Source organism: Chaetodon auriga, chromosome 20 (assembly GCF_051107435.1).
Source record: "Chaetodon auriga isolate fChaAug3 chromosome 20, fChaAug3.hap1, whole genome shotgun sequence".
Classification (NCBI taxonomy): domain Eukaryota; kingdom Metazoa; phylum Chordata; class Actinopteri; order Chaetodontiformes; family Chaetodontidae; genus Chaetodon; species Chaetodon auriga.
Window position 1 is genome coordinate 16604694 of NC_135093.1, and position 22872 is coordinate 16627565.

Consider the following 22872-nt stretch of genomic DNA (forward strand, 5'->3'; position numbering starts at 1 on the left):
AAAACAGCATTACACTGACATACTGCAGTGATGCAGAGATGTAGGTGTATTCTGTTTGTTTGGTACAGACCCCAACAAATTTCACATCATCATGATTTTAATTTTTTTTCCAGTGAAAATGAAAATTGTCATGTAAAAATTCCCACTAATCGTGAATCATCATTTGACAGTAACATCTGTCAAAATAATTGCAATCTGATATTTCTTTACCATACTGTGCAGCCCTGCTGACATTTATAAATAGCAGGCTGCCCGAACTATTTGAAAGGCTAGCTGTCTGTGTTACAGTAAGTCTGAGACCCGAAAGGCAGGCTGGGGAGTCTGAGAGACATCAGGTCTTGATGTCCAGCACTCGTCTGGAGTGGATCGTTAAAAAGGAGGAAGAGCACAGAGGAGAGTGGACTGATGGAACGTCTGCATTCATCACCACACTCAACCACGACTGTGTGTAATGTAGCTCCTGTAACTGGGTGTGTGTGTGTGAGCAGAAACACGCATTTGTGTTTCAAGCCAGCCAGCTGCAGCCAAGATTCTGCAAAAAAAGAAAAATTATTCCCTTGACACAGTTACCATCAAGGTACTGGGACAAGATCCCAATTTCCAATTTAATATCTTGACCATATAAAGTGTTGTTATCAATGTTAAATCAGACGTGCCCGTACTCACAGTCTTTAACATGAGACACTTTAATTTCAAAATGTGACAGTTTGGAAAGGCTAAAAAGACACAAAGGAAGATGTTCACACTGTTTGAGGAAGGATATTGGGAGGACAGTGGCAGTTACAATGATGCAACACAGCAATTGTCTGATTGGTCAAGAGCTGGTGAAATCCCTATCGTAGGTGTGTGAGTGTGGACATTCTGGCTACAGCAGGGTGTCAGCTGTATGTGTGCCACAGATGACTGGGTGGTGGTGGTGGTGGTGGTGGTGGGGGTTGTGTGAGGCATTCCTCGTGTCACAACCCCTGATGCTCAAAGCAGAAGACCTACATACCAGTGGTTATATAACCAACAGTCAAGATCATAACAAAACAGACAACTGGTCAGCTGCCCGGCACTGAAACTGAGTGACTCGTCAACCAATTATTTCTTGCAAAACAGAAGTTTGTGAAAAAAGTGGATGAATAAGCAAACACTCAATTTGCAAACAGCACCTGTATTGTGTACCTGGCTTTACTGAAAGGCATCAGAAACAATCACAAAGGAGTCACCGGCCACGTTCCTATTGATTCCGCCACCTTACACAACCTTTCCCATCTGTTTTCATGAGCGGGAACATGTCCTGATACTGCTCAGAACTTTAATCTAAACAGCCCAAAATCCACTACCCTGACACTGACCCTGCAGAATATCTGAGAAGCGGATTAGGAAACCGTGATTCAATATTTAACTTTCGAGCGGTCAGATCCAGCAGCCAGCGGCTCAGACGTGCTGTGGTTTTTGGGGACTCTAGCTGCTGCCATCTTGGCAGCGCCTGCAAAAATGGGCAAAGGAGGTGGAGCGTGGGCTCAGCTGAAGCGGGCCAAATTAAGCCTGGTTGCTAAAACCTAGCAGTCACTCAAAGCAGCCATGCCCCTGATTGGATAACTAACTTTGTGACTTAAATAAAACCCGTGCTTGAGACCAAAACTGTTTTTTGTACCAGACTGGCCATTTTTATATGAGCGTCTGGGGATTGACCCGTTGTTGCATCAAGTCTCAAATGGCCATTTGAGGAAGTGCTGTTCGGCACTGCTGTGCTGGCTTCACTTTTTAGCCTCTGTGGTTGCTGCCTGGTGAAAACATATCTGACCTCGAGACACAAGAGCATTGTTTTCGCAAAATGATCCCACTACCTGGAGACACCACGCCTCACAATTACTCAGTTGATAAGGACACAGTGGTGGCTGATAAGGTCAGCAGCAGGTGGCAGGAAGTGTCTTGCTCAAGAACACATATGGTGTTTAAGTGAGAGAGAGAAGGAGGGTGGAAAGTTACTAATTCACACCACCTACAGTGGCAAAACCAAAGTGAGGATTTGACACCACAGCAGCGACTGACCCACCATCAGCTCACAGCGCCCACCGTCTCCTCTATAGCTGGAAAACATGGCTGGCAGCACATTGCAATGTTACAATATTTAACTTTTGATCTACATCACAATTTGGAAGGCATATCCAAAAATCAACCATTTCCAATTGTAAAACAAAGACTTAAATAAATTACATTGCTAAATTTATCATCATGATACGTTTCCACCGGGGGTCGATAAATGACGACACTCCCTCCTCGCTCTCTCAGCAGCTCGTATAATCTTTACTGTCCTATAATTCGTCAGGGGCCTTGACAGCCGAACAGCCTGTCCTCTACCTTGCTGCATCTCAAGCCAACAGTCAAAATAAGGGCTCTTAGTGAAAACCCTGTGTTTGAGGAAAACGTCACCTTGAGAGCAAACACAGTCTCTGATGCATCTCTTAAACAGCCATGGCTTCTCGTTCTCCCTCTTTATGCATTTTATCTCTTTGTGTCTCCACAGAAAAGTAGTTTGAGAGTGAAGTACATGCCAGTACATGCTGATCCCAATTCAGCGGTTTGGCAAGAGGCCTGTTGCATAAGGAGGACACGGACAGATTTACAGTAACTTCTAAATGGGCTCCACGCTGCCCACTGAAACATGTACCTGGTCTGAGTGTCCACTCCAGTGCATTCCATTAAGGCGAACCCATACTTTTAATGCACACTGAGCCAGATGATTTACTTTAAGTGTATTTCTCCTGGACTGCTCTACCATCTAATTCATCCAGGGATGCATATCATTACGAACCGACAGCAGTGTCAAACCACAACACATGGAAACAGTCGACATGCAGTATGTCTCGTTTTAACTATTTCTGATTCCCACCTTTTCACTTTAGACTATTGCATCTTCCCTTCTTAAGAGTCACCTGGAATATTCAGTGCATCTTTAGTTTCTCTGTCTGGCCGATGCCTACCAGTCACCTTGTCAGGCTTCCTGCTTCCATTTGGGTCTTTTTCTACTCTACAACCACAGAAGATGAACTACGGTGCACACTGTTTGAGTCTAATGCTGAAGTTTAGAGATTTTTTTACAAAGAGCCTTCTTGGGAAAAAAAAGTCTGGTACTTACTGCCCACAGATACGTTCTACACAGAAACAGAGGAGAATTACAAAATATATATATATATCTGCCTCTTGTGATGTGCGGAACTCTGAAACAGGAAGTGGATACAGAAGAAGAGGAAGCTGCCCTATTTGATAACACAAAGTGGTGCAAAGACACTGCTAATTATGACACATGCAGGACAGATCTAGATCACGTATAGTAGATGAGGATAATCAGATATGTAATAGCACAGTGTTCATTTGGCCTGTAAATCAACTGATCATACACAAACAGCTCAGTGTCAGTATTATGTATCAGCCCCATTTATCTCTGACAGGGTCTGACATGCTGTAGTATCAGGACAGAGTTAACACTTTGACCTCCGCTCAAAGACACAGACACACTGCCCTAGTTGTTGTCTGTAGTTTGCACTGAGCATCGCTGGCTGCAGATATGTGTGTATGTTAAAACTTAACCATTAACCACAATGACAATACAGTTTGTAAGCATCTCCTGAGCATCACAGATCCGAGCAGAGACTTACGTGGCATGATCCCTTGGCTGACCAGTTCCTCTCGAGTGCGTCTCTGCTGGAGTTTGAGCTGGAGGACTGCATGGAGACAGAGGAGGTGAGGGGGGGGACAAAAGAGGAGAAGAGAGAGTGAGCGAAGGCTGGCGAGAACAGGAAGCTGCAGTGTTGGAGTTCTGAGCTCTTAAAGCTTCCTTATCGTCTTTGATTATCCTCTGATCAGCGGTCCATCTACCAGGTTTAGACAAACAACCCTGCAGAAGAAGCTGGACGCTTTTGGGCTGACATGAAGAGGACCCAATTCATCCTCCCATTTCCCCCTTCTTCTCTCGTGCTTTTTTGAAGTTACAGAGGAGGCGGGTACGAGGAGGGCTGAGCCTACAACACACTTCCTGTTTCTGTTTTTTTTTTCTTTTTCTTTTTTTTTGTGTGTGGCAAGTGTGCGCAGATGTTGTGTGGAAAAAAAAAAGCACAGTTGGCATTAATCAAAGAATCAGTGAGAGAGACAGAGCAAGCACAGCAGAAAAGATGAGAGAAACCACAAGAGGACAATTTAAGTGCAGACCGAAACAAGACTCAATTTGAGGGGAGGTGAGAAAAAAATGAAGCGCACATGGGCAGACTGCGCTGTCATTTCAAAACAGGAAGCACTTGTTATATAACGCAAAGGCTGAGAGACAGAGAGAGAGAGCTTTAAGGAACACAGCGCTGGACAAAAGGACTTGGACCGTGTTTGACCTTTCTGCACACACAGACGTTCAGCTCCTGTGCATTGTTCTTGTGTTGGTCCCTCACTTCATGGCTCGACCCTTGTTCTGAAAGCTTGTTAGCTGCCATTCTCATAGTTAAATGTCAAATCAGAAACAGGACGAAGGATCTTACAGAGTTACAATTCAACCTGCAGACTCATGCCAGTGCATTGTATTTCATCATCCACTGAATTGTAGGGAAGTGAGCCCCTCACCACACAGACACAGACACATTACCCACCGTGCCAGCAACGAACAGAGCAGCTACAGGACCGTTACTGCAGACACTTGGTTTGCGGTGTGACGTGGATGATAACTGATACTGCACTAAACGTCCACTGTGCTTCTTGGCAACAGCCTGCTTCCATTTTAAAAGTGAAGATGTGACACACACTCACCGCTCGTCTTGGTTTTAAGTTTACACTTTGATAAAAATCAGCGGAAGGAATGAGTATGTTATCATACCAAATACTACTTTCACAGACACGTTCAGCTCAGTTCCACTCAGGTGAGAGTCCTCTTTGAGACGTACCAGCTGTCCCTGTCGAAGGGGTGTGTGTGTGTGTGTGTGTGTGTGTGTGTGTGTGTGTGTGTGTGTGAAGTGTAGCACACCACACAGGCTTCCCAAGCATTTCTGTTCAGGATTGTGTCTTCGCAAGCTAACCAGTTAGCAGCTGTGTGTAGCCGCTGCTGCTGCTGCTGCTGCGTTAGCCCTTTACCATGACAAACAACCCAGGCCAGCATAGCAAATTCACGTCAGAGCCTCACTCCTTGGCTCTAAAACCTTGCTGGCGATCCCATCTCCCCTCTCTGTTATGTTTACAAGGGTGTACGCTCCACATCTTGAGGGATCAGACTAGCACTAGAGACTCTCCTCTCAAAGCAATAACATGTCAGCTCGCAGTCAGCGACGTAAACACACAGACCCAAACACAGCCAGGAACGTTCCTGTATATGTTGCACCGGCGCTGCAGCTAGGAGATTAATTTTCCCTCAGTACCAAACACAAGTGCAAACACTTAGCGGACTCACGTGTTGCGTGAATGTGCACACACAAATACAGAAAACGCACACACGCTGACCGTGCCATGGCAGGATAAGATGCCGAGCCACTTGGCACTTCCAAGAAGGAGGTTTATTCTGGGAGAGAGAATCTTACACTTTCCTTCTATCCCAGCCTCACATCTCCATGCCCTCTCCTCATATTCTTTCACACAGACAAGACACTCCAACTGACTTCTTTATTCTCTCGTGCACTCTCTTTCTCGTTCTTCTCTTTCAGCCTCACCTCTGACAGTAAGAGGGTTCCATTAGCCGTTTAGTCCAGTTTATCAACCAATCAAATTGGTAAGTAAAGACGCTGCTCTGTAACAAGGCTTAAAAATCATTGTCAGCCATTACTGAACCCGTTTTCTCTCTGAAAAAGAAATGCAGAGGTCTCACAGCGACACCTCATACAAGCTTGTGAAGGTGTTAAGTCTGAAAAGCTGCAGTGGTGTTGAAACTGTGGGCTGATGTGGGGAAATCATGATGGTGAAGTGGAAACAACTGAATTCTCTAGATATAAAACACATGTATGGGGAAGGAAAAAAAAATGATTCATTGACTTACTAGAATTACATTAAAGTCAGCTCTGAATTAGTGTCAGGAGTGCACATACATGTTGACACTGTTGAGAAACCCAGCTATTATCAGCTATCTGCAGTCACACCGCTTGTACAAACAAGAAAACAGACTTCCTTAATTGAGGTTAAGTATTAAAAGAAATCTAATTTAACACAGTTGGACTTCTGCTACATGAACCCGATATCTTGACAATGTGTATGTCCGACAGGGGTTTTAACGGGTTTTTTACATTTACAGGATGTTCGACTGCAGATGGGGGGGCATCATAATGGCAGCAGTACGGACGGATGACATGATGGGTGTTCATTCGGTATGACAATGCCTTCCTGTAAATCAGGTTTGAGGGCCATTTTGGTTAATTTAAGAAAAGGATGATAAGGCAGGGCAGTTTTATTGGGATACTAGGCCACAGCCAAAACTGGCCTCCGCAGTCATAAGAAGTTAGAGCGAAGGATCATGGAGGGAGAGAGACAGAAACACACTAGACGTGGCTGCGTTCACAGCTTTTAGGTGAAGCAGAGGAAGAAATGGTGAGCGACAGTCTGCCGCTTTTCTCAAGGACCCTTCAAACACTTGAGCCTGTGATCTTTAACTAACAGGACAGCTTGTTATAACCACTCAAGTCACAGCTTTAGTTTCCGAAAGACATCCTCACACCTCACTGTCTCACTGTCTTTAAATACTTGGCTACATTTTAATATTACTTTAATTCTCACGTGCTCTTAAATGTCTTGTGAGTAAATGAGTAATTGTTCTGGCTCCAATTAATAACAAATGCCCATCAGATTCGATCAGAAGCCAAAGAAATGTCAAAAATAGGGATGTTTTTTATGATTTTTTGTCTTTTACATTCAAAGCCTCTAATGACGTTCTGTGCCGTTTAAACCAGCACGTTCTCACCACAAGTCGTCAAATACCGACACCGCTTTGTCACACTCCTCCATCTTTCATACAGATGCATGAGATACTCCTTCCTGTCTGTGTGCGACACACAAAGCCTTCCTGCCGGAATGCCTTTCTAACATGTGGCTAACGTTGTGACACACTTGCAGTTTGGCTATGTTTAAGCACCAAAAACACTTGCAGATGGGTTTATAATGGAGCTAGATGAAAGTTCAGGGTCTTTCACACTGAAGGGTACCTCGACTCTGTCTGAAACGCCAAAGACAAGCAAGTCAATTTGACCACTGCCAAGCCACAACCAGCATGCCTTTATATATCTTTAACCTGACAGATAAATGAAAACGTAACCAACGATCAGATTTTCAACTGCAGCTGACTGACTGAATGAGTTCATCTCTGGACGTTTGTTCAGTAGTTCAACACAGCTGCCCACAGCTACATACTACACAGCAAATAGTCTGAAGAGTGTGACCTGACTATTCATAGAAGTTTGGGAATTCTCTGTGCGTACACTCACACAAGACCCTTGGCGAGGTAAAAGCAGCTGGAAAATCCAAAGGTTAGGTTTAAGGTTAGAGAGGGAGAAGGAGGTCAGTGAGGTAGGGCCAAGGTCTCGGTGGCCAACTAGGCTAATCCTCATGTGTGCTCATGTGTCATTAGATCTGATTAAAACTTGTCTGAGTTTGTCACTGTCCCCAAAGACCCCTCCCCATGTTTGGCACAGCTAAGCCTATGAAAGCTGACCATAGCAACACGCATGAAGGCAGAATGCTCCACGCCCACACTGGGTGAGAAAGTGGGCACGCGAAGACGGAAACAGGCGTGATCGCAGGGCCACATACCCAGCGCCAACGGACAAAGTCTCACCGACGCCATGCACCGATGTCACACTTGGCGTTGCCGTTGGAAATGTTCGTTTTGGAGAGCCTGTAAATGTTCTCCTGCATGAGCTCATCATCTGCACGGTAGCACAGTCGGATTGCGTGTGTTGAACAGAGAGATGAACGCGGCGCCTGACCATAACGAATGTCTCACACATCGGTGACAATGGAAAGAGGCTAGAGGGCAGGAACAAAACAAGGTGCAGGCCATTCACACCTTAGAGTCACTCCTACCTCTTTGCACTGCCGCACTGTGCTGGGAAGCTGATGACAACGAGACGGGTTGTAGTGAATACTAATTATCTTAAAGTTCAAGGAAGACGAGTCAGATTCCCGAAGCTTTTGTGGCTTTATGCAGCGCCTGTCACTCACGCTTTCTCAAGACATGCATGCGGTTAGCAAACAGCAGACCTGGAATGACTTTTAAACAGCGTCAGTTGCTGCTACAGAAATTCCCTCCACCTCTTTCTTTTTATTTCTTTCCCCATGCTTTCCTCTTTATCTCCTCAGTCGTCACTCATTGTAACCTTACAGGTATGTTGTGTTTGATCTGCACTCAGTCATCCATGACTCTGACTCTTTGCTTGTAATGATGCCAATAAACAATAAAGTGAATCTTATTGTACCGTTGTACCGACTGTAAACCTTTCCAAATTAGGTTGCATCCCCATTTTTGAGATTATGTCACTGTTGGGTGTCTTGATTTTTCCCCTTCTGTGGAAAAAGTGGCAGTGTCTGTGTCACACCGTCACATTTGATACAGCCAACTTCCAATCTGGCTGGAAACAAGATTTTCTAAGTATTTTTGTAGGAGTCTTTGACCACTAGTAGCAAAGCAATGTTTGTGAGTTGGTCCCCATTTTTCCACACAGGTGATGTGCTACTGCTTGTTTCATAGGTACAAATGTTACAAGAAAACTCCTCAGGGCCTCTATTAGACTGAACTAAAATGCAATGTGACTTTAACATCACTTCCTTAATTTCACGTGGTAGACAAGCCTACTCTATTGAACAGGCTTATCAGAGAAAACACAGGCACTTCTACTTCCTTCCTACACAGTGCCAGTGAAGCAAATCACTTATCTTTAGCAAAGCCACATAAACTATTTATATGGAGCCATAAAGTACTGATATGAACCTGTGGATGGAGTCACACAAACACAAATCATATCAGATATCTACTGACTGTGTGCTGCTCCAGGATGCCCACCTTCTTTCAGGCTGTGATAGACCTGTCTGTCATGATCCATCAGCAGTCTTGCCTTCTCCATGTCATCTCCCATTGGAGGAGAGTCCAGAGGGGAGGGTTCAAAGGACAGGCAATGGTTGGTGTCCAGCATTATCATTCGGAACGGAGATCGATTATCTGGTAAACATTGAAGTTCTCATTCAAAAGCGGTCCTCCTCACAACTCAATGCTGGCGTTTTGATTGAAGAGGGGCGGAAATAAACTGCACCAACTGTCCCTTACATTCGCTGTCCTCTCTTTCCAAGGGAGGGACGTGACTCAAACGCTTCAGGAGACTGCCATACAAGTCAAAGAAAATCTCCTCTCAAAGCAAACGGTGGAAGGAAAAATGCTGCTGCTGCCTCGCCTCGTCTCTCCTGTATTGGAGTAATCGATCGGGCTGCCTCAGCTTCTCCCTGTCTCTTCTTCCTCCTGTTCTCTCCTTCCCTTGCAGTGGCAGCAGGCGAGTCACGACAGCGCCGCTCTGCTCTGCAAATGTTTCCCAGAGAGACGAGGTTGGGAGGGTGGTGGGCGAAGGGGAGGGGGGGGGGGGGGTCCACAGGGCGAGTCGTGGAGTTGAAAAGAAGGAGAGAGCTGAGGGGAGAAAACTGAAAGGAGGCCAGCGGCGGAGGAAGAGAGGACAGCAGTGGACTCGCCAGAGAGAGCGCCCAGAGAGACTGCTCTGGTTGCTGCTCCTCCTGAATCCCTCTCCCTCTCTCTCTCTCTCTCTCTCTCTCACACACACACACACACACACACGCACACACAAGCAGGGAGTGCTGCCGATAAAGTTCTCCTGCTCAGCTGTTGCCATTCATTCACTGTTACGGGCTGAGGGGGGCTGCCACATACAAAACCTCCTCCCTATCAAACACACACACACACAAACATCGCAAACGCCAAAATCACAATAAATGAGACGATCTGATCCTGAACCCCTTTGAGACTAAACAGGCTTGATCTCAAAACTGATGACTCAGTCAATTTATGAGCAGTTCTTACTGGACAAGTGGAGAAGGCAGGAACCGTTTTCAGTGTTGACCTCATCCGACTTAATCGACCTTTGTCAAAGATGCTTGGGTAAATCTGATACTGGGATGAATCACGCACACTTCAGCGAGTGAGCGAGGGTGATTGATTGATACCCAATCACCACTGCAGTTCTGAAATGGGTTTTAAACAATCTGCCCTTGGCGATAGGCATCTCATTCAGGCAAGGACTCTATGAGATATGCTCTGAGGAAGAATGAGACTCTTATTGGACCGCAGCGACCCCGAGAATCAAAGCATCCTAATCCTGTCAGAAAACTCCACCAAACTGTCTCAGGCTCCTGCAGAATGCTGTGGGTAGACGCCGTCCCTGGACGCACACCCTCCCCCTTGCTCCACTCTGTTTAAAATAGCAAGGCCAGCTGGCCATAAGGGGGCTATATTCAGCTTGGTATCACCTGTGCGCTCGCAGGGTAAGGTTACTCTGAGCCACACACACACACACACACACACACGCGCACACACACACACACACATCACCACCTGCAAATACACAAGCACGCAAACTTTTAAGCCGCATTTCCTTGGACTGAATCAATGTTTTATGAGGCATGACACAAAGGGAGGCGCATTGCTTTCATACCTTTCATCTCACTATACATAAAGCACAGAGAGGGGTCGGCCTGTTCATAAAACAAAAGGCCTGAGTATCAATATCAAATATGAAAACTCAGCACACAGTGTGACATCATGGCTGACCGGTACAGTACACTTGTATCATACAGGTGACACACACATGACCGCGGCGCACCTGAAAACACAGGCGACACCCTGAATAAACGGCGGCTGTTATCTACAACAACTGCCTGTTATGAGTCTGTGATTAGAGTCCACCTGCTGCTATGATTCACAGTCTGGGCAGGAAACACTGAGATGACAACACACACTAGGATTAGGATGTCGCTGTGTGGGTTGAGCCAATCATGGCGACACACACACACACACACACACACACACTCTAAAGTGACACACAGCATGCCAAACATCTCTCATTTTCATCTCCATGGCTCAGAATCCCGAATCCTTTCATGTTTTCACTTCAGGTTTCCTACAACTGCATTTTTCTAGATAAGAAAACACGTGGGGCCCTAATCCTGATGGCAATATAAATGCACTGAGAGGACATCAATTTACAGCTTAACAGTAACATATAAGTTCTGTTGTTGTTAGATAATTATGATCGTTACCTTGACCGACCGCAAAGCAGAAGGTTGCAGGGGAGTTTTTATGGTTTTAGGGCTTAGTGGCCATGTTTGGGAAGTACGGTTATAGTCTGTCTCATGATTTGACCACACCTGAATATGTAGCTATGGAATGCTTAAGGAACCAGTCAACTGAGTATCAAGGAAGTGATGATAACTTAGAGCCTGGAGCCATGCTATTGGCTCCGTGAGGCTGTTTGTATGCACAGCAGTGCTTTGAGATCAATTCTGAAGGTGGCATGGAAACATGCACACAATGATATTAATAACAGAACGACAGCAGGTGTAATGTTTACCATGTTAACAATCCAAGGAGGGTTGAATCAGTTGTTTTGACTCTGAGCCAAGGGGGTTCTTCAGTTCATAACCATGATCCGGATGACTGAGAATCTACACAGATATGTTCTTAAGATAATGCTAATTGGCATTAAAGACAAAGTGCAGCTTAAGTTGATGGAAATTTCAAATATCAGACGGATTCAATTTCTACTTGATGGTGGCACCGTGGATATCTGTACAAATTTCATGGCAATCCACTCAAAAGTTGATACATTAACCTTTAGCAAGTGAAATTAGCCATCATGGCTTCGGGAACATTCCAGTGAAACTATTTGGCCTTGGACATCCTTGCCTGGGTCTTTCTTTATTTGTCACTGAAAAACATTTCTGGGAGTTAAACAAAAAGAAAACATTGCTTTTTGTGCAGACACACAGGATGCAAGTTCTGTGTGAAGGTTGAGCCAAATCTCTGAGACTTCCTGTGGATGTGTAAATGAATGTAAAACTCCCCCACTGCTTCCAGTCAGTCATCATAACCTCCACCAGGCGACATAAACCGCAAAAACACTGGTTGTTTTCTTATAAAATGGCACTAAGTTAAACTGTATGCAGGGCAGTACGTTATCACTTTCTGTCCAGCACTGGCTGAGGCATCCCAAACATCAGACCCACACTTAAATAGCCGCACAAGTACAAAAGGTGCAGAGGTACAACATGACCTCCGAAACACGTTTCAAATGTTCAAAATTGAACTGAAGTTGAGGGTATAAAGTGACTAAAGCCCAAACATTTGTATTTTTTTACCCTGACAGGAGAACACCGTGACCCTCTTGGCACAGAGCGTATGTCCTTCAGACACGACCTGCCCAAAACAATTATCCTACCACATTCCATTAACCTTCCCACAACAATTAGTAGTTTCCGCAAACTTCCCCCCAGTCATTGCTTACAAACAAGACGAGGCAAGCCTGACTGAGGTGAACGACATATGAGGAGCCTGTGAGGAAAATTAAGATATGAAACTATTGGGCACTGGAACTTAACAACATGCTTATGAGCGCTATCTAAATCCATGTTGGACTGCTGTTGACTTACTGTCCTCACACCTTAAGATCTTAATCCATTTGTTTTCCTTACTGTTTCTGCAGGTCTGCAGCAGAATGGTGGTGGCACGGTAACAATTTATATCTTTTATTATATTACTGCCCAATTAGTTTGCGTCTAATGGTCAAACCCTTATTTGAGTTAATAAACTTGGCAGGCAGGAGCTACTTTGATTGCTTGCCAAAGGAACATTCACCACTGATGCATCCTGGGCACACATCTATAACTCTGGCATAGTCAATGAATACGCACATTAGGAGACCAGCACCCCTCTCACAACACGCCAGTGGTCTATATATAACAAAGGTCTAAATAGTGAGGGAAGACAGAAGATTATGGGCTTCTCCTTTGTCTACTTCTACATGAGCTTTAAGAGACGGGTCACTCAGTACTGACCAAAATGTGTCAGTAGCGTTTGTAATCAAAGAGCGCCAAGCGTCAAAAGTTGGCATCGAATGCTTGGTTGGAATCTTAGGACTGCTTGTTCTTTGAACAGAAATTTCTTTATCTCAATGACAAAAATTTTAAATTAGGGCTATACTCTAACGTTCTCCATTTCACACTTAGTGCAGTTTGGCATGTTGTGTTCAGTGAAAAGGGTTAAAATGTTTAGATTCACCAAACTAAGGTGTCAGAAAAGGTATTGTTTTATCATCTGTACAGAAACATATTGGTACTATACCTAGCAATATTTCTCACTTGTATTTTCCCAGGATGTCCTGGGTTTTGAACTCATGACCTTCTAAGTCAACATCAAATTCACCAACAAGACAGTTGGATAAAGAACGCACCAAACAGATGAACCAAACATAACCCAACATGCCAAGAAGCAAAGCAGCCCATGTGCCGGTCTACCACAGGTCAGACCGACCATTAACATTCCTGCAGGGAAAACAGAAGGTGTTTTTTTTCCTTTACTTCCTGGTTCCCCCAAGCCTCTATGCTGTGGAATTTACCAGCACTGTTTGCATTTGGCTGTGACTCAACAGTGACATCAGGCCCAGGATTTCTTAGTTTTGATCCACCGACATTTCTGAACTGCAGAATCTAGTCAATGATACCTGAACCAAGGCGCTCACTGCATGGCGGCCATGTAATACGGAAAGCATGTGGAATCTGGCACAAAACCCGAATGTAAACGGTGCTATTAGCAAGCCTGCACTTAATCACTCAATGTACTGTACTCACTCTGTGTTTGTACTGGAAGAGGTAAACTCACCACTAGAAGCTTTGTAAGCCAACTCTACATGTGTTTGGAGATGAAGCAATTGTTCAAGTCCTTCTGGGATATCAGATGCATGATCCCCATCTGACCTAACGCTACACTTGAACTGCGTTCCCAGTGGAATCACGTTTTATTCTCTTTTCAGCTGTCAGAGTTGACAAAGACGAGCCTAATACCACATCTAGCCGCTTCAAAAACACTGCTCTGCTTTGCAGTGAACAGATTCATGAACTATTGTAATAATTTCAGAAAGAACTACTAGAAAAATGCATCATGGGGAAATTATACAATGACAAAGGGTGTGCGTAATTAAAACACTATCAACAGAGTGCAAAAATTGAATTTCCCGGATTAATAAAGTGTGAAATTAAATCAATAGAGCATAGTTTTCTTTAAAACATCTCTACTCATGTTAGAACGCTGATATGTCTGTTATTACAAATATGTAGCCATGATGTACTAATGTTTGTCCAAACTGTGGTGTCTTGGGTGTGAATATTTTCCTCATTGTATGTATCACCTAACGTGAGTGAAGTGTTTGACCGAGCAGACAAAAAACAAGCAATAGCGACTGAGCCTTCAGCACATTTGCACTCCCAGAGACCGAACACGATCGGAAACCAAAGCCACACGAACACTGGTGAAGTCTGTTGTGGGTAACGAACAAAGATACGGAGCAAAGAGTGCTCTATACATGGTCAAAGGTTCTTTGTTGAGTAGCCATTGACCAGTCTGGAGCCGCACACGTCAAATGTCTCACATCTTGTCAATAAAAAGTAGTCCAACTATGGTCTAATTGTGCTGCTGAAGGAGAGAGAGGCATCTATAAGAGCGCCAGTGTTGAAGGAAAAATAGAGGCATAGGCCAGCTGGCAGCTGTTAGCATCTGGTAACATGAACCTTCACTGTAAACCAGGAAGGACTAAAGGAGGGATGGTGGGGGGGGGGGGGGGGGGTATGGGGTGAGGGTGTGCTCAGCAAAATTAGATTTTCAGAGAGCAAAAGAGGCAGAGAGAGAGAGAGGGGAAAAAAAACATCAGTACCAGAGGCGGAGAGGGGTGTTCCCTGTCCAGTGATGACGGCTTTGTAACAGACTGTTACATAACTCGAACATCTGAAAATCATTTTCATTGTAACGAACCCCCTAACCTCCTGCCCCACTTACAGAGCAAACGCCGCTTTCTTTCCTCCTTTACGACCGGTTTCCATTTCAGGCCTACAACAACAGACTCCTGGACGGACTGGGCTGCAAAGGAAGGCGGTCGAAGCCAATTAGGAGAGGAAGGAGAAATCAAGGCAACAGCTCCAAACTTGAAGGGAGGGGGAGAGCGTGTGTATTTTGAGTGTGGGTCAGAGAGGGTTTATTGGCCTGCATATGAGAACGTCTCTCTGATACTGCATGTGTGTGTCCTTGCCAGTGTTTTCCTTCAGGTTGCTCTTTGAGAGTTTTATAGGCATCTTCTTGCTGCCTTGCCCTCCTCTGCTCTTTCTGTTACTGTATGTAACGTCTAATAAAAGCCTGGCTGTTAATTTGCTTGAGCGACCAACATGACAGGCTTCTTATTAGACACCAACCTTTAATGGGGACACTGGTTTCTATTTTCACTTCTCACTTCATACAGAAAACTGTCCCTTATCTCTGTTTCCAAAAAGACTCACGTGGCGTTTGCAGATATGGTTTGTTGCTGTCTTTCAATTTCTGATGCATCTGCCTGATAACCTGTCCTATTTCACTGAACAGAGCGCCCTCACCGCATTAAAGACACAAAAATTGAAAGCTGCCTTGTTTTCACCGAGCGACCGCATCACTGAGGCTAAAAACAAAAGGCACAACAACAGTTTGGAGAGCGCATGAGAACATGAGAATGAGGAGGTATCGAGTGACTATGACGACTCCCTAATGACTATGAGCATTTCAATCCGAGCACAAACAGCTGTGTTCTTTAGTCTGGGGTGACAGCGGGCACGCAGTGGTGGCCATGTTCTCTGAGTACGAGAGTCAAACAGCTTCTACAAGAGCTTTGTGTGTGAGAAAGACGACCGGAGTCTCACACTTAGTCGGACGTCGAATTGAGCTATTTGGTTTTACTGACCATGTCAAATCATGAAACATTCAGAAATCCTTAAATATGTTTCCCATATGGCCCAAAAGTTACCAATCAACAGTGAATTCTTGTCTGCTCGTGGCTTAGCGTCTGAGTCACTCTAATGACAGAACACGAGTCCCGTCAGCTCACAGTGACCCCTGCCACATTCATCAGCACACGTTAAGTGCGACACACTCGGTGTTAGCAGGTGAGTCACAGGCTAATGGCTGTTCCATTATTCAGTTGGAGACGAAGCACAAAAAAAAAAAAAAAAAAAAATCAACCAGAGGATACGTGTCTTCTTTGTGTGCGTCTGAGGGTTCTCGCAGCATCAGGCTTGTACCTGTAACAGCAGGAACTTTTAACTGCCTGTGTGCGCCTCTGAAACGATCACCTGCGTATTCTGAAAGTAGAGGGTTCGTGGAGAATAATGGTGGGTTGAGTTGGCTTTAAAAGCAGAGTATCTGAGCTACAAAATCACCTTTTATTAAAAGGCTAGAATTAAAATGAAAAGAACTCGCTCCGGTGCTTTTTTTTTTTTCCCACCAGCCCCTTCACAGACAAGCTGCAGCACTACAGCCAGCGCCGCCACACAATGCAAGACCGCTGCCGTGAAAGACATTCATCCAATTAAGACTACGCACATTTCAATCGTAGCGTGCTGTCTGCACAAGGTGCTGCATGGATTTTCAGTCCTTCAACCCACAACACTGATTATTAATGTGCACATGTGACTGCGCACTGCACCACAGCTGAGTAGGCGCATTTATAAAATGAGTATTGAGGTGTTTACAGACCTTTAAATAGATGTAGTATGATATCTGTGAATGCAAGTGTGGGGCAACGTGTGCCGCACTGCTCCACATTGTATGTTTTAAGACTGCAGACTACAGCCGCAAGCTCGACTGTATCCGAGCTTGCATGCCCTGCAGGAGGGCATGTTAGAAGATGTGAGCGCTTGTGGGTGTGTGTCTTTAAAGATCACTGAGCTGCATGAGTGGGCTTGTACCTGTGGGTGTGCAGGCACCATGTTCCTGTTGCTACGAGCGGACCTATGAAGCTGGTAATGTGCTTTTCTTTAGCTTTAGGCTACAGATCTGAGCGAGGCTCTCTCACTTCTCATTATCTAACAGGAATTTTCAGCATCACAAATCAGAGATGTGAGTGTGTTAGAGCTTGTTGAAATACCGTGCAGTCAGGACACACTGTGAAAATGGAAGGCTACCAAAGCCTGTAAGTGCATGTCCAGGTCCTGACAGTGCCATGAGCTGTGAAGTGTGTGTGTGTGTGTGCTGGTGAGTCATGCATAGTCTGTGGGTGTGAGAGTGTATATGTGTGTGTGTGTGTGTGTGTGTGTGTGTGTGCGCGCGCTTGACACATTTAAGATTTAGATCTCTTGCAAAACTTGCCTCAGCTGCATAAATATGTTTCTGCCTGCATGTTTATCAGACTGAAAGCTGTTTACATTCACCAAAAACTACAGCACTTGGTCTCCTGTTGTTTACATTTTTTGTGGCCCGAGTGTCATATTTTTTTCGTTTCATCACCTGGATTGGGTTTCTTCTCTCTGATTGGACGTCTTGTATGTTTTTGATTGTCTTGGGAATATGGAGATTATCTAATGCCATGAGAGTCACTGGCAGAGAGGCGAGGAGACACACAGCTGGACTGCGTTCGCTGCAGCTGTGTGTTTGGATTAGACTGAAACATAACCCCCCCCCTTTCCCCCTTCCCCTTTCTCCATGTCCACTTCTATAGAACTTTTTTATGGTCTTATTTTTCAATCCTTCAGTCCTCTTTACTCTCGTTTTAAAAGTCTTCAGTCATCCCTTCTCTCCACGCTCATTCCTCCTCTTTCTTGCCATCCATCAGTCTCTCTATCTTTCTCTTTCCTCTCCTCTCCCCTCCTACTCTCAGCCTGACAGAGTGCTGTGGGGCCTCTGCTGCTGGCTGCCTCCCAATCTGTTACATAACAGTACCGTCAGCCTCCATGAATCACTGCTGGGCTAAGCTAGCCTCAGCCAGGCTACATATCTTGCTATCGTATCTTAAATGCTGCCCTCCAGCAAAGCGCCCGTCTGTGTGGGTTCAGACTGTGTTAGCATTTTTAATATCAGATGGCAAACTGATCATTTCTAGCGCTTGTCAACCAGAGCCCAGCACTTATGACACAACACAGCAGCATAAGCTACGGCCCGTCTATTGTTACCATGCAAGGGTGGGGACGAAGAGGGACCTTAACTTTATCCAATTTTGCTGATCCTCCCGGTGGCAACCTAGCTGTAGTTGCTAACTGCTATCTCGACCAATCATTCCCTTCAAGAGTCATGACATTTTACCCACTGTGACAAGAATCAAGCCAGTCAATAAAAATCACAGCAGTCCAGCCAGGGTTTGATATTCATAGTGTTTTAACTTGCCTGTGTCTCTGCATCATAACAGTCTGCAGGTTTTCAGTTTGATTTGTCCCCCGCTCTGGTTGTAGGTGCAAAAATCTGTGAGATCGTCTGCCGTGGTGTTTGGCCGGAGCAAAAACAACCTGCAGACTCTCAAGACACGGTGCGCATGATTACAAATCAGTGTTCTGGCTTCCCGAGGACAGTGCTGGCACACATAAGACACTGGCTCATCGCATTCCTCATGTAAAATCCACTTTCTAGTCTCCGCAGTAGCAGCCGTAGGCCATGTTACGATGTGCAACAATCTGTACCCCCTCTGATGCAGCCTGTCCAAGGCGGGATTGTTGCTCCATTAGTAATTGGAGTTCTAATGTTAACATTTCGATAACCCTGCACAGTGGCTTTTACTAGTTTGTTTGGCTCGTTAGCATTTGGGTAAAACTTAGAATACGGTCCCCAAATTACAGCGTAAATCTTGCCAATTTAAAGTGTAAGTGCAAGATGTAACGTTAGGGAATGAAGGGTTAACGTCTGAGAGCTTGAAAGAATTCACACTGTAGGTATTTTTTAACTAACATGTACAGCCCAGCTACTGCTTGCACAAGACTGACATATCACAGTGCTTCTCAGTGCTCTGAACCCAGCGTCATGCCTGTTTTTCTTGCAGAACACCAGCACGCTATCTAAAAATCACAGAGTGGGGCAGCAGAATGTCGGTGTTGTCTGGTTCACAGTAGAAAAGCAAAGCCGGGGTAATGACGGGTCTTCTTTACAGCAGTGTTGTGGGTTCTGTGCTCTGAGTGAAATGATTGGGTCATTTCCACTTAAATCTGGAGCAGAGTCTGTGACGCCTCTAACCTACTTTCCCCGCCAGTCTCTATCAGTGAGCCCGGGCTGTTTTCTCGGTTCCTCCACCCTCAGCTGACCTCCATCTCTCCAGCCCTGACTAGATCCCAGCCCCTGGCCTGGAGTCAATCCTCAGGGAGCTGCATTGAGTGAAAGGCACAGAGACCCTGCAAACCTGGTCTCACCGCCCCACCTGATCTCCTTTGTTCTGGAGACCCCCCACCCCCCCGCCCCGAGGTAAAACACTCACATTTCAAACTAGATACTGTATAGTCATTAACCGATTTGGTAAAGTCTGGAAGTTTGTAGCTTACTTCTACTTCATTATACAAGCTTGCAATAAAACTGTTTTCTGATTCCAATCCTTAATGCTACCAGGTTTGTGTAATGCTATGTAGATCAATGCACAGCAGCCAGTCTCACACACACAAACACATCAACACTTGAGACTTTAGCGTCAATACACCCACATCTGCAGGACTAACACATGCAGCAGCTGACAGCACACACCTGGTCCGAAAAGCTCACTTTTCTTTGCAGGTAACTTCCAATCACAGCCGTCATTCTCTAACTGACACAAAGACATGAAAAGCAGAAGAACATACTCAAATGGACTTTACCTGACGGGATAGTCATATCCCTCTGCACCATGCTGAAGGGAAGCGTCACCCTCCCGGCAAGATTAGCGAATCATACTCCCGACAAAAGAATAAAGAATAGCGTGTGGGGAAAAAAAAAAACAAACAACACCGGTACAAGGCGGACAAGAAGTTCCAGCAAGAGAAAAAGCCACATTAAACAGGTTTTCCTCTCACCGGCAGCTGGTATTCCACAGGTTGAAGTGCACCTCACATTCCCTTTCTCTTGACTGTCAGTCTGCAAGTGTGTGCACGCCCCGACAGAAAGGGCGTGTGTAGGTCTGTGTGTGTGTCTGTCCCTTAGTGCTCCTAGGATAGCAACAAGGTCCACCCAAAGGTTCCGGTCTCCCTGCTGTTACACCTCTGCTTCACTCCCATGTACTTGTTGAAAAATGCAAACTTTTGGTGGCTCCTCTGCCCTCTCTCAGCCAGTTTGGAAATCCAAAAAAAAAAATTGAAAAAGAAAAACAAGCCGGTGCCAAGCCTCACCTCCTCAAGTACGAGTAACACACCCCCTCCTTTCTTGCTTTCCATGTTCCCTCGCTTTCCTTCTGTTCCCTCTCTGAGAAGTTATGCAATACTGCCATTTCAGACATGACCTCCCCCTCCTCTCTTCTTCTCCTTCCTCCCTCTTCTGTGGCTGCTGCTGCTGCTGTTGCTGTTGCAGCCCACACTTCTACTCTCAAACTAACTCCTCCACCTCAAAGTTTTGAATGATCTCAGTCACATCATCTTAGCACGGCTGCTTTTGAGTGCCGTGGAGTAATTCCGAAGCAAGTTTGTGACTGGAAAGACAGGAAATGTCAATTGCTTGAGAGACCATTCTCTGTTGTGTCAGCCTTTTTGTCTTGAATCAAAGCTGACTCTCTCTCACACACACACATACAAACATCTGTCTCTGATCCAAATCCTGAAAAACATGTCACCTCTCTGTATACACACACACATGTGTTTAAACAATGAATCTCCCGGCACTTGTCCATGACTGAGGAAGGAACCTTGTGCAATAAACACATTGCATAACCTGCTGTCAGAGATAAAGCTTTGATAAGCTTTACTATGGGGGTATTCCATTCGGTTTCAATGCCACACATGGATGCAGTCATGTGCAATGCATCTCTCCCGTGCTCTGAAAGCATCTCCATGTCGGACAAGCTAAAGGAGTGCCTGCAGCGACATGTCTGCTTCTGGCTAGCAGAATGAAGTGTGAAAGGAAAAGGCCAAGAAGAGCAGGGGTTGTTAAAATTTGGGAGTGGTGGCCTGAGGCCGTGTGAGAGAGTATGTGTCTTTGTGTGGTTCTGTGAGGTAAACATGGTCCTGTGACGGCTTGTCACAAGACCACTCTTAAACATCTCTGAAATGATGTAAACATCGTTTTAAATATTGTTCATGCAAGATAAATAAAGTTTCTTCTGTTTGTCTTTCTCCCTAAAGATGGTAAACCATTCACTAGTCCAACATGGCCAAACCTTCCTGTGCTTACAAATCAAGAGCAGGTCAACTGACCGTGTCTCCACAAAACCAGGGGCCCAACGCCTAGCTGGGAACAATGGCCAATGCAGCTGACTATTCTGATATCGCAAGGTGTGTGTATGTGTGTAAGTAACTATTACACTATCCCAGATCTGACCAATGCTCTGATAACTCTGCTTTTCCAACAGACTGTGTCTAACTCAGTTTTACTGAAGTCTTCATGCAGCACATGCCAAAGTGCCCCTACTTTTATGTGCCTGCAATTATACGCCTTGGTTTTGGCCTAAAACTGAGCGTGCGTTCCCATGTTTAGAGCAGTTTAGCTGCAGAAATATGCCGCCGAGCGTCTTCCTCATCAGCATCTGGTTAGGTGAGAAAAATGCTATTTGATGTCATGTGGCACTACATGGCTGCAAGTCAACTGAAAATGCTTGTCTTGATCTTTTAAGATCCCAGCTGCGGTGTGGGTTTTTTAAATGTGATGACATAATCAGAACTGACAACAGGAAATAACCTCGAAACAGGTTTTATGGGTTTGTGAGTGTAAGTACAAAGATGTTAGCATCTGCAAGCCAGCAGCTGCTGGTGCTTGGAAAACTCGCTTTGTGAGTGTATCCCTCCGCCAATCTGTCAAGCTGCAGTTCACGTCCATGTCTGTCCAGACTCATAATACATGTAGTGAAGGCTTTGAAGGAGTTGAATAAAAAGGTATTCAGTGCATTTTTTTGTGAAATAGAGGTTCTCATTATATTGACATTTATGATTGCAGTGAATAATGTCCAGTGAGAAACATGCTGTCTTCACTTAGACTACTTTTCCAGAGGAGGACAGAGGACTGACAGAGAGCTTCATCACATGGTGCAACGACAATCACCTGAAGCTCAAAATCAGCTAAACCGGTGAGTTTGTGGTGACTACAACGCTTCAAATACGGATGTTGCTGCACAGGAGCTACAAACTGTAAAACATGGATGCTTCACACACACCTTAAACGAACAGCACAGAAGATCTGAACAATCAGCACAGCTTCGAGGTGGACACCAAGATTAGTGTCCCCAGCTCAGTATCCGACCAAAAGAGCAGAAAATGTTTGCCATTTCTGCTAATTGCCAATTAATCTTTGGTCAAAACAGTTGATTAACTTTCTGTTGATCAACTAGATCAATTAATCAGTCTCCAAATACCTATACTACACCGTGATAACAGGCAGTGGTTATTATGCTTAACTTACAAAGACTTCAGTTGGATTTATTTAAACTCGCCACCAAAAGTTCTCTTCTGTCCAATAAACAAGCTTCGATTGCTTCATTTATCACATCTGATGCACTTGTAATTTGGCTGTGTGAACCTCAACAAACCAGATAAAGAAACACAGCAAAGTCAACTTTTCCACCATGACTGAAACCAGTGGAAGCTGCTGCACGTCACGCTGAAGTACTTGAGGCTCTAAGCAAACTCCACACACAAAGAAGAGCTACAGAGTCTTACACAGCAAATGAGCAGCGACGTCTAATCTACTGTAACAAGAGGTCGGCGCAGAGGAGCAAGCCA

General features: G+C 45.0%; 1 protein-coding gene across 12 annotated transcripts in view; it reads right to left on the reverse strand.

Annotated features, from left to right (window-relative positions):
- Positions 1-22872, reverse strand: part of mrtfab (myocardin related transcription factor Ab) — a 40375-nt gene that overhangs the window by 11503 nt on the left and 6000 nt on the right. For 4 of the 12 annotated variants that reach the window (XM_076759415.1, XM_076759422.1, XM_076759413.1 and 1 more), the window contains exon 4: positions 3648-3713. In XM_076759415.1, the coding sequence (XP_076615530.1) occupies positions 3648-3713 (66 nt within the window). The other 8 variants (XM_076759412.1, XM_076759409.1, XM_076759418.1 and 5 more) reach the window with 7 other exon arrangements.